This window comes from Macaca nemestrina, chromosome 6 (assembly GCF_043159975.1).
Source record: "Macaca nemestrina isolate mMacNem1 chromosome 6, mMacNem.hap1, whole genome shotgun sequence".
NCBI classification, from domain to species: domain Eukaryota; kingdom Metazoa; phylum Chordata; class Mammalia; order Primates; family Cercopithecidae; genus Macaca; species Macaca nemestrina.
This window is the reverse complement of record NC_092130.1, coordinates 181,174,266-181,191,299: the sequence shown is the minus strand read 5'-3', so window position 1 is coordinate 181,191,299 and position 17,034 is coordinate 181,174,266. Positions and strand designations below refer to the sequence as shown.

Below are 17,034 nucleotides of genomic sequence, written 5' to 3'. Positions count from 1 at the left end.
GCAGTTATAAGCCATTGTTACAGTAATACTAGCTTTCATAATTTGCATATAATTACCTGTATTGAGATCTTTATTTCTTCATAGTCCTTCAAGTTACTGTCTAGTATTCTTTGAGTTCACCCTGCTGGACTCCCTTGTATCCTGTAGGGTGGGTCTAGTGGTAACAAACTCCCCAGCTTTTGTTTATCTGGGAATGTCTTAATTTCACCCTAACTTTTGAAACATAGTTTTGCTAGATATAAGAGTCCTTGTCAACAGGATTTTTTTCTTTTATCATTTTGAACATTTTGACCCACTGCCTTCTGGACTGAAAGATTCTGATGCAAAATATGCCAACAATCTTATTAAGGATTCTTGTATGGGATGAGTCACTTCTCTCTTGCTGCTTTCAGGATTCTGTCTTTGTCCTTCAAAAGCTGGATTATAATGTGTTTTGCTGTGGGTCTCTTTGAATTCCTTTACTTGGAGCTTATCAGGCTTCTTGCATGTTTGTATTCATGTCTTTCCTCAAATTTGGGAAGTTTTCACACATTATTTCTTCAAATGTTCTATGCCATTTTACTCTCCTTCTGGAACTCCCACTTTATGTGTGCTGGCTGCTTGATGGTGTTGCACAGGTCTTTCAGGCTTTGTTCACTTTTTTTTTTTCTGCCTGCTCAAATCTGCCTTTGAATCCCTTTAGTGAATTTTTCATTTCAGTTATTATACTTTTCAGCTCCAGAATTTGTTTGGATTCTTTTTAGGATTTTTAATATCTTTGTTGATATTTTCATTTTTTCATACATCACTTATTTTTTCCACATCTTTAGTTCTTTGAGCATCTTTAAGACTGTTCTTTTACAGTCTTTTGCTGTTAGGTCTGCTATCAGGGCTTTTCTAGGGACAGTTTTTGATTATTTTTTCCATTGAATGGAACATACTTTCCTGTTTCTTTGAAGGCCTCGTGACGTTTTGTTGAAAATTGGACGTTTGAACCTAACTATGCCACCACTTTGCTTGTTAGATTTTCCTCCTCCCTTGGGGTTTGCTTTTTATGTTGTTGAAGCAGCATTGCTGTCTGGGTGAATACCCGGGGTTCGTCATCTCACAGCAGGATTAACGACACGGACACACATGAGGAGTGAGTCTAGGAGTGGAGGTTTAATGGAAAATACCCGGGGTTCGTCATCTCACAGCAGGATTAACGACATGGACACACGTGAGGAGTGAGTCTAGGAGTGGAGGTTTAATGGAAAAAAGAAGGAGAAAGGAGAACAGCTCTTACTGTCAAGACAGAGAGGAGTACCCACAAGGGAAATCTGGCCAGCTGCAGAGAGCCCCAGATTTTACCGGCAGGCTTGAGGAGGTGGTGTCCCATTTACATGGGGCCCACCGATTGGTTGGACCAGGTGTGACATTTACATAGTGTGTGGGCTGGGGAGGCTGCCCACCCCACCCTAATCTTATTATGCAAATGGCCTTTCCGCTTGGCCAGCGCAATCTTGCCTGCTCCTTACTGTACTCGTGGCTGGCAAAAGAAGGGAAGATGGAGCTGCCATTTTGAACATGTCTGGTCCCAGGTAGCCTTTTCCTATTGGCACAATTGCCAACATTCACCTGTGTGAGCTTCCAGCTCACTTGTCTATGTCTGCAGCTTGATTTTAAAAGCTGCTATTTGTTAGAAAAGAAAATGATTTGGGAGCTGCTTTTCATTGAAAGGAAACATTACTAGATTTTCTTTCCCTCACTATCTGCCTAATTTCCTCTTAATTCCTAGATCATTGTTTCTGCTTATTGTTGGGTATTAATATTATTATTATTATAGGCTGCATCTGTGCCAAGGCCCAGCCCGAGGTGTAACCTTAAGGTCATTTCAGTTCCTTCTGAGCCTGGTCCTTTCTTTGAGCATACATGGTCATTTTCTAATTTTCCTTGTATATGCATTTTTTTTAAATGTCCTAGTCTTTAATGTCTGGCTCACAAAAGGGGAAAAGAGAAAAAAATGAAACGAGGGGCAAAAGGGCACCACCTCTTTAACCCCCGGAAGTCACTTCAGTGGCAGTGGTGGGTGGCGGCCGAGCGGTGGGAAAGGTGCAGCAGCACTGGGTGGCAGTGGTGGGTGGCGGCCGAGCGGTGGGAAAGGTACAACAGCACTGGTCTTGCACCTCTTTGTCTGCATCTCTGTGGTCACCAGCCACGGTGATCAGAGCACTGTTAAGGAAAAGAGTCAAACTCTGTAAAATGTTTGAAGAGATTTATTCTGAGCCAAACACGAGAGACCATGGCCCCTGATACAGCCCTCAGGAGGTCCTGAGAACATGGGCCCAAGGCGGCTGGTGCAGCTTGGTTTTATACATTTTAGGGATATTGAGACATCAATCAAATACATTTAAGAAATACATTGGTTTGGTCCAGAAAGCCAGGACAACTAAGGGGTTTGGTGAATTTAAACTTTTTCTGGCTGACAATGGGTTGAGTTCTTCTAAAGACCTGGGATCAACAGAACGGAGCTGTTCAGCTAAAGATAAAAGATTGTGGAGACAAAGGTTCTTTTGAATCTTATAGTGGCTGCCCTTAGGGACAATAGATGACAGATGTTTCCATTCAGACCTTTAAAAGGTACTAGATTTTAGTTAATCTCGTCAGGATTGGGAGGCCTGGAAGAAAAGGATCTAGCTATGTTAATAGAGGGTCTTCACAGATACAATTTTTCCCCCACAAAGGACAGCTTTGCAGGCCCATTTCAAAATATGGCAAAGAAACGTATTTTGCGGTAAAATATTTTGACTTCTTTCTTTGTCACATGATGTTATGCCAGAGTCAGATGGAAAGTAAGTCGTGATCTGTAGGCTTAGATAAAAGGCCCATGATGAGAATTTATGGTTTGTAGGGCATGAGCTTCCCAGACCCCTCAGATAGGCATTTAGGCAAGGTAAAAAAAAAAAAAAAAAAAATCAGAGCTTAGTCCTCAGCACTGATCCACTGTATTTGGATGACAGGGGTTTGTCTTTTTTGTTTCTTGGGGTTTTGTGGACACTTTGGTTCTTGCAGGCTGCTCCAGGAACAAATGTACAGCTGCCTGTGGGGCTAGAGGTGGGGCTGCCTGCAGGTCCAAGAGCTGGAAAGGACCACCATCAACCACTTCTAGTAGACGCCAGAGTTCCAGAACAGTGACGGCAGACAGATTCTGCCAGTGCAGGTGTCGTCCAGATGGGGAGACAGACTTCAGGTGTCTCCTCCTCCACCGTCTTCCAAGAATCCTCCTCGCAACTGGGATATTTTGGAAAAAAAAAAAAAAATCTAGACAGGTTCTACATTCATATTTCTTCCTTAAAGTTTTTTTTTTTTTTTTTTTTTTTTTGAGACGGAGTCTCGCTCTGTCGCCCAGGCTGGAGTGCAGTGGCGCGATCTCGGCTCACTGCAAGCTCCGCCTCCCAGGTTCACGCCATTCTCCTGCCTCAGCCTCCCGAGTAGCTGGGACTACAGGCGCCCACAACCGCGCCCGGCTAATTTTTTGTATTTTTAGTAGAGACGGGGTTTCACCGTGGTCTCGATCTCCTGACCTTGTGATCCGCCCGCCTCGGCCTCCCAAAGTGCTGGGATTACAGGCGTGAGCCACCGCGCCCGGCCTCTTCCTTAAAGTTTTTAAATTCTTGCTGCATTTTCAAGATACTGTAAGACAAAACAGTATAGGTGTGGTTAACACAAGAAAGATGGTAGAGCTCTTCAATTCAGCAGATAATGCTTGGGGCCTCCTGTTCTCGTCAGGGTCCTATCAGGAGACAAACACCACACAGAAATTTAATCAGGAGAGCTTCATGCGGAGAGCTGTTATCTAGTAACAGGATGAACCATAAAGGGTGTAAACCAGAAATGAAATTCTAAGTCCCCAGACCAACTGAACAGACCCCCCACTCCTTTGGCCAAGGGGATCCCAAAGAAACTGGAAGAACGAGTTCAGGCCATGAAGGAAGGGGTTCAGACAGGCCTTGTCATTCTGTCATGCACATCTGTGTGAAGAGACCAGCAAACAGGCTTCGCGTGAGCAATGAAGCTTTTTAATCACCTGGGTGCAGGCAGGCTGAGTCCGAAAAGAAAGAGTCAGGGAAGGGAGATAAGGGTGGGGCCGTTTTATAGGATTTGGGTAGGTAAAGGAAAATTACAGTCAAAGGGGGGTTGTTCTCTGGCGGGCAGGAGTGGGGGTTACAAGGTGCTCAGTGGGGGAGCGTTTTGAGCCCGGATGAGCCCAGAAAAGGACTTGCACTAGGTAATGTCATCACTTAAGGCAAGGACCGGCTGTTTTCACTTCGTTTGTGGTGGAATGTCATCGGTTAAGGCGAGACAGGGCATTTGCACTTCTTTTGTGATTCTTCAGTTACTTCAGGCCATCTGGGAGTATACGTGCAAGTCACAGGGGATGCGATGGCTTGGCTTGGGCTCAGAGGCCTGACACATCCCCACTCCCTTTGGAGTTTAGGTACAACTGACCAGCATTAGTATTAAAATAGACATCAAAAGACTCACAAAACAGATTCTGCAGCAATAAGATACCAACTCTGAACCTGTGGCGTCACATGACAACAGGCCCTGAGGAAATGAAATTATTTTACTCCAAAATAGATTTATTTGCCATATTCTGAAGTGGCCTTGCAAAACTGTCCCTTGTGGGGGATATTTGCATTCTGTAGAGAGTCTCCTTCCCTTTCTAGGTCTTCTCCTCACCCAGGAGAGGGGTTTAACCAAGAGTCTGACACCTTTTAAGGTACAAAAGGAGACGTTTGCCGTCATTCTCACTGAAGCCTGCTGCTTAGAAGCTTTGTCAACAGAACAAGAGCCTTGGCTTTATCCCCCTTTTGTCTTAACTCGAGCGTTTCCTTCTGCTGACTTCAGTTCTTTGGGCAGAGCTTACCTCTTCCAGCCAGCTGCTAATCAGAAAAATTCTGAGTCCACCACCCCCGCGCTCCCCCTTTGAGATGTCCTGCCTTCCTGGGTGGATCTAATATGTACCTTACATGTACTGATGTATGTCTTTACCTGTAACTTCAATCTCCCTAAAATGTATAAAACCAAGCTGTAACTAGACCAACTCAGGCACACGTTCTCAGGGTCTCTTGAGGGTGTACCCCAGGCGGTGGTCACTTACACTTTGCTCAGAGTAAGCCTCTTTAAATACTTCATAGAGCTTCGCTGTCTTCATCAACAAAGGTCAGTGAGAGCTATGAAGTATTCCCTAGGACTGAGGGAGAGCTCCCAAAGAGGAAGTAAGCCTTCCCTAGCCCCCATCAAGATAGTGGTGGGTGAATGTGCATTATGTATTTGAAGCTAAAATAAACTACTTAGGGTATGTACGACCATTCTTTTTCACTCATTGCCTGCCTTAATGAACTAATTGCCAGTCCTGACCACTCACAGCTGGAGGCTTCAAAGGATGCACAACTTAGAACGTTGCCAAGTAGGCAGTAAAATCAGTGGGCAAGAGGACAGGCTTCACCCGGAATGTGATTAAGAGTCACACATGCTCGTAAGTCACTCAGGAAAATGTCTGTGTAGGTTTTCCCACCCAAGAGCACATTAAATCCAGATGTCAGAGTGAACATGGAGAGAGAGAGAGAGAGAGAGACAGAGAGAGAGACAGAGAGAGAGAGAGAAAGGAACATGCTTTCTCATCAGAAAAAGACTTACTTGGCTCAAGCAGAAAGTGACACCACAAAGAGAAGGAAATTGGTTGATGGCAGAAACATCTAGAGAATTTACGATTCAAAAACATCAGAAGAAAAAACAAACCAAATGAAAGCTATTCTTTATATTGTCTTTGCCGAGGGCTTATAAGCATAAGCGAAACACTGAGAGCCAATAGAAAACTTGGCAGACTTGAAGAGATAATTTACAGAAGAGATGTTACAATTTAACATCTAAAAAATACATAAGGAGATGGTAATGAAATAATATTAAGCCAAAAAAGAAGTGTAAATTTGTTTCATACCATAGTAGAGGGAAGCTTATCCCTTAGTGCCTCCTCATGCCCTGGGAGGTCACCTGTCCCATTGCCCAGAATGAAGCTGAACTTTTAGGAATACTCACATTCCTGGTGTGATATGCCTTTGTTGTGATCGAAGCCTGTTCATTGTCTCAGGAATTTCAGGCTCCTGGACAGCTTTGTGAAAGCTCGTTGTAAAGAAGGACCCTTTGCTTGTTTTTAGCAGCTGAGCTGCAGCACGTGAACAGTGAAGTCCGGGGGCCTCCTTTTAAATAAGAAAATCTAGTTCTGACACTCTCCTTGACGCTGTGTCGAAACAACATAGAGTGCACCACTTAGAGAAGGCATCAAAATGAGAGAGAGGTTGACCCTGTGTGATCTGTAGTTTTCTCAGGACTGGAGCTATTCAGAACATGACCACTAGATTCATCGTATCTGGTCTAATGTGGCAGCAATTCCAGGGTAGCCAAAAGATGTACAATCTAAACCATGGCTGGTTTGGCCGAGGAGAATCACAGAATTCTGAATTGTATTGAGGCAAAGAAGAATAGTGTTCTCTCTCTCTCTCTGTTTCCTTTCCAAAGCCGTGATGTACATTCCACTTGGAATACTCTTGTCGTAGTTCAGTTGTTCATGTTACGTACATTATTATGAAATCACGGCTGATGCCCCACCCCTCTGCAGGTTCCCCCTGAAGAAGCTGCTGCTTTTTTTTTTTTTTTTTTTTGAGACGGAGTCTCGCTCTGTCGCCCAGGCTGGAGTGCAGTGGCGCGATCTCGGCTCACTGCAAGCTCCGCCTCCCGGGTTCACGCCATTCTCCTGCCTCAGCCTCCCGAGTAGCTGGGACTACAGGCGCCCACAACCGCGCCCAGCTAATTTTTTGTATTTTTAGTAGAGACAGGGTTTCACCGTGGTCTCGATCTCCTGACCTTGTGATCCGCCCGCCTCGGCCTCCCAAAGCGCTGGGATTACAGGCGTGAGCCACCGTGCCCGGCCTTTTTTTTTCTTTTTAAAATACTTTTAAGTTCTAGGGTACATGTGCACAACGTGCAGGTTTGTTACATAGGGTATACATGTGCCATGTTGGTGTGCTGCACCCATCAACTCGTCATTTGCATTAGGTATTTCTCCTAATTCTATCCCCTCCCCAGCCCCCCAGCCCCGACAGGCCCTGGTGTGTGATGTTCCCCACCCTGTGTCCAAGTGTTCTCATTGTTCAGTTCCCGCCTATGAGTGAGAACATGTGGTTTTTGGTTTTCTGTCCTTGTGATAGTTTGCTGAAAATAATGGTTTCCAGCTTCATCCATATCCCTGCAAAGGACATGAACTTACGCTTTTTTATGACTGCATAGTATTCCATGGTGTATATGTGCCACATTTTCTTAATCCAGTCTGTCACTGATGGACATTTGGGTTGGTTCCAAGTCTTTGCTATTGTGAATAGTGCCGCAATAAACATACGTGTGCATGTATCTTCACAGTAGAATGATTTATGATCCTTTGGGTATATACCCAGTAATGGGATCGCTGGATCAAATGGTATTTCTGGTTCTAGATCCTTGAGGAATTGCCACACTGTCTTCCACAATGGTTGAACTACTTTACACTCCCACCAACAGTGTAAAAATGTTCCTATTTCTCCACAGCCTCTCCAGCACCTGTCGTTTCCTGACTTTTTAATGTTCGCCATTCTAACTGGCATGAGATGGTATCTCATTGTGGTTTTGATTTGCATTTCTCTGATGGCCAGTGATGATGAGCATTTTTTCATGTTTCTGTTGGCTGTATAAATGGAAGAAGCTTCTTCTGATCATCTCAATTGATACAGAAAAAGCATTCGACAAAATTCAACACCCTTTCATGATAAAAACAAAATACTCTAGGAATAAAAGGAAACCGTCTCAACATAATAAAATCCATATGTATAAAACCCACAATGAATATTGTCCTCAGTGATGGGAGACTGAACGCTTTTCCACTGATATCAGGAACAAGGATACGCACTTTCACCACTTCTATTCAACATGGTATTTGAGGTTCTTCCCAGAGTAGCTAGGCAAGGGAAAAAAAAAAAAAGTAAAAGGCATCCAAACTGGAAATTAAGAAGTAAAATTATCTGTTTGTAGATGACATGATCTTATATGTGGAAAACCCTAAAGATTTTATAAAAACTTTAGCTATTAGTTCTTTGTTGGATATATAGATTGCAAAGATTTTCTCCCACTCTGTGGGTCATCTGTTTGCTGATTATTTCTTTTGTTGTGCAGAAGTTTTGTACTTTAATAAAGTCCCATCTATTTATCTTTGTTTTTGTTGCATTTGCTTTTGGGTTCTTGGTCATGAAGTTTTTACCTAAGCCAATGTCTAGAAGGGTTTTTTCTGATATTATCTTTTAGAATGTTTATGGTTTCTGGTCTTAGATTTAAGTCTTTCATCCATCTTCAATTGATTTTTGTATAAGTTGAGAGATGAGGATCCAGTTTCTCTCTTCTACATGTGGCTGCCAATTATCCCAGCACCATCTGTTGAATAGGGTGTCCTTTCCCCACTTTCTGTTTTTGTTTGCTTTGAAGAAGATCAGTTGGCTGTATTTGGGTTTATTTCTGGGTTCTCTATTCTGTTCCATTGGTCTGTACACCTATTTTTATACCAGTCCCACGCTGTTTTGGTGACTCTGGCCTCATAGTATGGTTTGAAGTTGGGCGACATGATGCCTCCAGATTTGTTCTTTTTGCTTAGTCTTGCTTTGGCTGTATGGGGTCTTTTTTGGTTCCATATGAATTTAGGATTGTTTTTTTCTCATTCTGTCAGTAATGATGGTGGTATTTTGATGGTAATTGCATTGAATTTGTAAATTGCTTTTGGCAGTTTGGTCATTTCACAGTGTTGATTCTACCCATTCGTGAACATGGGATGTGTTTCCATTTGTTTGTGTCATCCATGATTTCTTTCAGCGGTGTTTTGTAGTTTTCCTTGTAGAGGTCTTTCACCTCCTTGGTTAGGTGTATTCCTAGTATTTTAATTTTTTGCAGCTATTATAAAAGGGGTTGAGTTCTTAATTTGATTCTCAGCTTTGTCATTGTTAGTGTATAGTAGAGCTACTGATTTGCATACATTAATTTTGTGTCCTGAAACTTTGCTGAATTCATTTGCCAGTTCACGGAGCTTTTTGGATGAATCTTTAGAGTTTTCTAGGTATATGACCATATCATCAACCAAAAACAACAGTTTGACTTCCTCTGTACTGATTTGGATGCCCTTTATTTTTTTCTCTTGTCTGACTAATATCCAGACTCTACAAGAAATGCAAACAAATCAGCAAGAAAAAAAAAATAAACAATCCCATCAAAAAGTGGGCTAAGGATATGAACAGACAGTTCTCAAAAGAAGATATACAGATGACCAACAAATATATGAAAAATGTTCAACATCACTTATTATCAGGGAAATGCAAATCAAAACCACAATGTGATACCACCTTACTCATGCAAGAATGGCCATAATCAAAAAATAATAGATATTGGCATGGATGTGATAAAGAGGGAACAGTTTTACAGTTGTTGGGAATGTAAACTAATAAAACTACTATGGAAAACAGTGTGGAGATTCCTTAAAGAACTAAAAGTAGATCTACCATTTAATACAGCAAATCCCACTTTTGGGTATCTACCCAGAGGAAAAGAAGTTGTTATACAAAAATAACACTTGCACACACATGTTTATAGCAGCACAATTTGCAACTGCAAAAATATGAAACCAGCTCAAATGCCCACCAGTCAATGAGTGGATAAAATGTGAGAGATATATACCTATATGTATAGATATAGATATATATATATGATGGAATATATATGAGATGGAATATATATATATGATAGAATATATATAATAGAATATATATGATAGAATATATATATATATTTATATATGATGGAATACTACTCAGCCATAAAAAGGAACAAAACAATGGCATTTGCAGCAACCTGGATGGAAGTGGAGACCATTATTCTAAGTGAAATAACCAAGACTGGAAAACCAGACATTGTATGTTCTCACTCGTAAGTGGCAGCTAAGCTATGAGAATGCAAAGTCATAAGAATAATACAATGGACTTTGGGGAGTCGTGGGAAAGGGTGGGAGGTGGGTGAGGGATAAAAGACTGCACATTGGGTACACTCTCCACTGTGATAGGTGCACCAAAATCTCAGAAATCACCACTAAAGAACTTATTCATGTAACCAAACACCACCTGTTCTCCGCAACACTTATTGAAATAAAAAAAAAAAAGAAGGCCAGGCACGGTGGGTCATGCCTGTGATCCCAGCACTTTGGGAGGCTGAGGCAGGTGGATCACTTGAGGTCAGGAGTTCAAGACCATCCTAGCCAACACGGTGAAACCTCCTCTCTACTAAAAATACAAAAATTAGCTGGGTACGGTGGCGTGTGCCTGTAGTCCCAGCTCCTCGGATGGCTAAGGGACGAGAATCACTTGAACTTGGGAGGCGGAGGTTGCAGTGAGCTGAGACCGTGCCACTGCACTGCAGCCTGGGGAACAGAGTGAGACTCTGTCTCAGAAAAAAAGAAAAAAGAAATACAAAAGAAAAACCTGTTAGAAATAGTAATTCATCAAAGTTTGAGGATACAAAATCAACACACAAAAATCAGTTGTGTTTCTATACACTTACAATGAGCAATCCAAAGATTAAGAAAACAATTTCAGGCCGGACGCGGTGGCTCAAGCCTGTAATCCCAGCACTTTGGGAGGCTGAGGCAGGCGGATAACCAGGTCAGGAGATTGAGACCATCCTGGCTAACATGGTGAAACCCCATCTCTACTAAAAATACAAAAAATTAGCCAGGCATGGTGACGGGCGCCTGTAGTCCCAGCTACTAGGGAGGCTGAGGCAGGAGAATGGTGTGAACCCGGGAGGCAGAGCTTGCAGTGAGCTGAGATCGCGCCACTGTACTCCAGCCTGGGCAACAGATCAAGGCTCCACCTCAAAAAAAAAAAAAAATTCATTTATAATAGTATTAAAAAGAATGAAATACCTAGGAATAAATTTAACTAAAAAGTAAAAGACTTGTTCACTGAAAATACAAAACATTGCTGAAAGAAATTAAAGAAGATGTAAATAATTTTAAACACATCCCATGTTCATGAATTGGAAGACTTAATATTGTAAAATAGACTGGGTGCAGTGGCTCACGCCTGTAATCCCAGCATTTTGGGAGGCCGAGGTGGGTGGATCACCAGGTCAGGAGATCAAGACCATCCTGGCTAACACAGTGAAACCCCATCTCTACTGAAAATACAAAAAAATTAGTTGGGCGTGGTGGCAGTCGCCTGTAGTCCCAGCTACTGGGGAGGCTGAGGCAGGAGAATGGTGTAAACCCGGGAGGCGGAGCTTGCAGTGAGCTGAGATCGCGCCACTGCACTCCAGCCTGGGTGACAAAGCGAGACTCCATTTCAAAAAAAATAATAATAATATATATATATATAGTAAAATGTCAGTACTATCCAAAGTGATCTACAGATTCAGTGCAATCCTATTAAAGTCCCAATGGTGTTTTTTGCAGAAATAGAAAAGCCCATCTTAAAACTCATGTGGAATCTCAGGAGACCCCCAGATAGCCAAAACAATCTTGAAAAAAAGAAAAGTTGGAGGACTCACGCTTCCTGATTTTAAAACTTAGTACAAAACTACAGTAATCAAAGCAGTGTGACACTGGCATAAAAACAGACACATAGACCAGTGGAATGGAATAGAGAGCCCAGTAATAAACCCTCACGTATATGCCTAAGTGATGTTCTACAGGGGTGCCAAGACTATTCACTGGGGAAGACAGTCTTTTCAATCAGTGTGCTTGGAAAACTGGATATCCACATGCAAAAGAATGAAGTAGGGCCCTTACCTAAACCCCGTTTACAAAAACTCACTCAAAATGGATCAAAGACCTAAATGTGAGAACTATATCTCTTAGAGTAAAACATAGAGGAAAAGCTTTGTGACATCTGATTTGGCAAAGATTTTTCAGATATGACACCAAAGGCACAACCATCAAAAGTGAAAAATAAATTAGGCTTCATCGAATTTTTAAAAAGGGTACCATTGCATAAAAAGGGCCTTATTGACACAGTGTAAAAGCAGCCCTCAGAATGGGGGAAATGTTTACACATTGTGTATCTGATAAGGGATTAATATCCAGAATGAATGAAGAACTCCAAAAGCTCAACAACAAAAATAATGCAAATCAAAAACGGGTAGAGGGCTGAACAGGTGTTTCTCCAAAACAAATATACAAGTGGCCAATAAGCCCATGAAGAGATGCTCAACATGATTAATCAGGAGGGAAACACAAATCAAAGCCTCAGTTAGACACCACTTCCCATCCATTGTGATAGCTACTGTTAAAGGAAAAACACCACTGGGAAACAAGTGCTTGCAACAGTGTGGAGAAATTGGGGTCCTTGTGCATGGTTGGTGATGACGTGAAATGGTGCAGCTGCTGTGGAAACAGTTCTTCAAAAGAGCGAACACAGAATCACCCTGTGATCCAGCAGTTCCACTTCCGGGCACCTACCCAAAAGAATGGACATCAAGGATTTAAACAGGTATTTGTCCACCTGTGTTGACAGCAGCATTATTCACAATAGACAAAAGGTGGAAACAACCCCAGTGTTCGTGGATGGACGAACAAAATGTAGTGTGTACACATAATGGAATATTGTGCAACGCTGTGGATGGGTGAATGGATAACAAAGTGTAGTGTGTACACATAATGGAATATTATGCAACGCTGTGGATGGGTGAATGGATAACAAAATGTAGTGTGTATACACAGTGGAATATTATGCAACGCTGTGGATGGGTGAATGGATAACAAAATGTAGTGTGTACACATAATGGAATATTGTGCAACGCTGTGGATGGGTGAATGGATAACAAAATGTAGTATGTATACACAGTGGAATATTATGCAACCCTCAGAAGGAGTGCAGTTCCAATACGTGCTACCTGCGGCATGAATGGATGAGGATACTGTGCCAACGGACAGGAGCCAGTACTGGAAGGACAAATGTTGGATGATTCCACTTGTGGAAGTAGTTAGTCAAATTCATCAAGACAGGAAGTGGAATGGTGGGTACTGGGGGCTCAGGGGCAGGGGAATGGTGAGCTGGTGTTTGATGGGTTCACTGTTTCAGTTTGGGAAGATGGAAAGTTCTGGAGATGGATGGTGGTGATAGTTACATAACTGTGTGAATGTACTTAATGCCACTGAACTGTACCTCGTAATCATGGTTATGCTGGTGAACTTCACATTATATCTGTTTTAACACTCACACGTGCACACACACCCCCTCCTCCCCACAGTCTGACTTCCCTCCTGCTCTGGGCTGTGCCACTGCCTTAACCCAGACCAGTTCCCTTCCACAGCGAAGAAACCCTATGCATGTTGGAAATAGGGTTTGGAAATAGGGTTTGTCTCATCAAATATTTGATATGTAGAGACTTGTAGACCCCTATGGGAGGGCAAAAGACATGCAAGGCTCCAACACCCTCCCACTTCTGTTTTCTAACACTGAAAAAAATCTGGTAGTGCAATTACAAGGACAAGTCACAATGATTTTTTCAACAGTCGTGCATTTTACATCAAATCACCTCTTCTCGGGAACATGCCCTGGGCACCAGTACAGCTGTGCCAGGCAGTAGGATCGGGGACGGGCTCTGGGGTCAGACTCAGGGAGGTCCTCATGGACCAGCAGGTACCTGTCTCTTCTGGGGTGAAACCTGTGGAGAGGCCGGAGGTGGCCCCACCAGGTGTCCAGCCCAGGACACAGCTCCTCAGACAGGCTGCCTCGCAGCACCTGGGAGGGTGTCAGGGAGCTGCTTCTTGAATGGCTTGCTCACCAAGGTGAGGAACACGCGCAGACGTTTCTGAAAACTGGGTGGGCCGATGTCTGCATGGACTGTGGGTCTGGAGTGCAGCAGCTCCAGGGCCCGCCCTGACATCAGACGATTAAATGACCACTTGGATTTGCCAGTGGCTCACAGAAGACCCTGGGACGCACCCCCCATACCCCCCCCCCCAGCTAATTTCTTCCCTCTGAAGTAGATGAATATTTTCTAGTTTTCTGCATTACGTTACTTTCATCTATTCAGGTTATTTTCTGAAATGAGGGTGTAACTTTACATTCTTTAAGTCAGATTTGCCATATCAATGATGGCTCCGTTTTATGCCCCTGTTCGGTATATCCTCCCCTTGAGTGAAGTTTGAGCTTAAATTCTGATAAAAGTTGAGGAACTTGTTTTCACTTCCCTCAGCCACCTAGGATGCTCATACTCGATTTTACATTCCAAGAATTCAAGCCCAGTAAGATGAAAATGATTAGAAAAAGGCTTTTGAGAATAACCTTTCACCATCTGAATATGGGTCCCTTTCAGTGGCAAATGCACTTTCAAGTGTTTAGTGCATTTTTATTGCCATTCTGGAAAGCTGGGATTGTGACTTCCATGGAGTCCCTGAGGCCAGCATAGTAAAGCTGAGCTGCGAGTGAGAAAAGACACTCACATCTCAGGCCTGTTTGTTACCAGTGCAACACGTGATTGGTGGGTAGGCTGAACATGAACTTGGTATAAGATTCTCTAGAAGCAACTGAAACCCAGGCGGGGCTCTAGGCCCCAAGATGTTTACTGTATTTTAGTTTGTCAGAGCAAAATTTGGGGAAAATAAATACCCAGCAGTTACGTGATCTGTCTGCAGTTTCTAACAGCACAGGAAATGCTCGAGAAATCATGCTGGGTGAAAATAGCTAAAGTACACAGTTGTAAATGGAGTGGGATCTCAGCTATTTAAAGGGAACGGAGAAAATTCTGAAGTGAAATTCACCAGCATCCTGGCACCCGCACTCCTCGCTGAGGAGGCCGAGGTAGCGCCCGCAGCGGCCGGGAGCCGCAGGGAACACCGGAAGTGCAGAGGAGGGAGCCCCCCCTTAGGGTGGTCCTGACCAGGGCTGGCAGGGGCAAGTGTGGACGCCCGGCCCCTTGCCCAGGCTGGAACCACTCTGAGGGACAACTCACCCTTCAGAGCGCCTGGTGGGCTCTGGCTGTGACCCTCGAGCAGCCTCCTCTCCCCTGTCCTGCCCACCTACCCCCAGCCTCCAGGTAGAACTATACGATTGCTTTTATAACTGACCCCTGAACCAAAGAGAAGCCCATGATTTTTCTAGTCCTAATGACCTGTTTTATGTTCCAAGGGACAGTGCATCCCAGTCCCCATGAGACGCCTTCCCTGTGGGAGCTCAGTCACTGACCTTCCCCTGAGAGGTGGAGACCCAGGGCACGGAGGAGCCCAGGCCATGGCCGTGCCCACCACTAACCTCCTTTCTCTCTTGTCTCAGGCCAGGTACAGGGGTCTGGTCTTCCTGCACCCAGGTTGGCCGCTGTGTGCCCATGAGAAGGTGGTGGTGCAGCTGGCATCCCTGCACGGAGTCCGGCTCCAGCCCGGGGACTTCTACCTGCAGGTCACATCGGCGGGGAAGCAGTCAGCTAGACTGGTCTTGAAATGCCTGTCCCGGCTGGGAAGGGGCATAGAGGAAGTCACCATCCCTGAGGCCATGTACGGCTGTGTCTTCACGGGGGCATTCCTGGAGTGGGTGAACCAGGAACGGAGCCACGTTCCCCTGCGCACCTGCTTGCTGACCTCAGGCTTGGCTGTTCACCGAGCCCCGTGGAGCGACATCACTAACCCTGTCTTTGTCCCCAGCCCTGGAGCCATCCTGCAGAGCTGCTCCAGCTGCACAGGTCCCGAGCAGCTGCCCAGCAGCCCCTCAGAGGCCCCAGCCCCCACCCAAGCCATGGCAGGCCCCCATTTCCAGGGAAGCACCCCTTCCCCCGACACCCTGACCCCACCCTGCCGCCGAGGGCGTGTGGGCAGCGACCAGCTCAGGCACCTTCCTTACCCAGAAAGAGCCGAGCTGGGAAGGCCCCAGACCCTGTCTGGAAGCTCAGACAGGGACTTCGAAAAGGTCAGCCCCTCAGAGCAGGGCCCACGGATGCCCCCTGAGAACTGCGGGGGATCGGAGCAGAAGCTGGACCAGGAGGAGGGCCCCAAGACCCTCACCTTCCACACAGACCTGGACATCCCGAGCAGCAGGAGGCGGCCGCCAGGGGACTCCAGTTGTGTGCCACCTAGACGCTGGTTCAGGGAGTCGTACATGGAGGCCCTGCGGAACCCCATGCCCCTGGGCAGCTCTGAGGAGGCCCTCGGGGGCCCGGCCTGCAGCTCCCTGGCTGGAGCCAGCAGGGACCCGGGGACTGGGACAGCAGCCAGTGGGACTCAGGAGGAAACCTCTGGTCCCTGGGGAGACCCCCAGCAGACCCCGAGTCTAGAGAAGGAGAGGCACACGCCCAGCCGGGCAGGTCCAGGAGCCACGGGGCGGACCCTTCCCAGGAGGTCTCGGTCCCGGGAAAGGGCGCCCAGAAGCTCCGGAGGGGCCCAGGCTGCAGCCTGCCACACCTCCCACCACTCAGCCGGCGCCAGGCCTGGGGGCCACCTAGGAGGACCAGCTGTGGGGACCCCAAACTGTGTCCCAGTAGAGGGTCCCGGCTGCATCAAAGAGGAAGGTAAATGCTCCGTACCCCCTCCCCTGCACACCCCACAACCTCCCCCGCACACCCCACAACCTCCCCCACACACCCCACAACCTCCCCTGCACACTCCACCCCCCCTCTGCACACCCCACCCTCCCCTGCACACCCCCACAACCTCCCCCACACCCCGCCCCTCCCCCACATACCCCACAACCTCCCCCGCACACCCCACAACCTCCCCCGCACACCCCCAACCTCCCCTGCACACTCCACCCCTCCTCTGCACACTCCGCCCCTCCCCTGCACACCCCCTCAACCTCCCCCACACACCCCGCCCCTCCCCCACACACCCCGCCCCTCCCCCACACCCCACAACCTCCCCCGCACACCCCCACTCCTCCCCTACACACCCCCACAGCCTCCCCCTGCACTGTCCCCCTCCCACCCTGTCACAGTTTTGTTTGGTCACTTGATCCACAAGAAGCC

At 45.8% G+C, this 17,034-nt stretch overlaps 1 protein-coding gene across 2 annotated transcripts in view; it reads left to right on the top strand.

Moving 5' to 3' along the window:
- The window catches only part of LOC105464557 (pleckstrin homology and RhoGEF domain containing G4B), a 90,772-nt gene that overhangs the window by 31,084 nt on the left and 42,654 nt on the right, over nucleotides 1-17,034 (top strand). The window contains exons 1-2 of one of the 2 annotated variants that reach the window (XM_071099181.1): nucleotides 13,072-13,095; nucleotides 15,357-16,581. In XM_071099181.1, the coding sequence (XP_070955282.1) occupies nucleotides 13,093-13,095; nucleotides 15,357-16,581 (1,228 nt within the window). In that variant the 5' untranslated portion in view covers nucleotides 13,072-13,092. Of the gene's footprint in view, nucleotides 1-13,071; nucleotides 13,096-15,356; nucleotides 16,582-17,034 lie in introns of those variants that run through there. The other variant, XM_071099180.1, reaches the window with a different exon arrangement.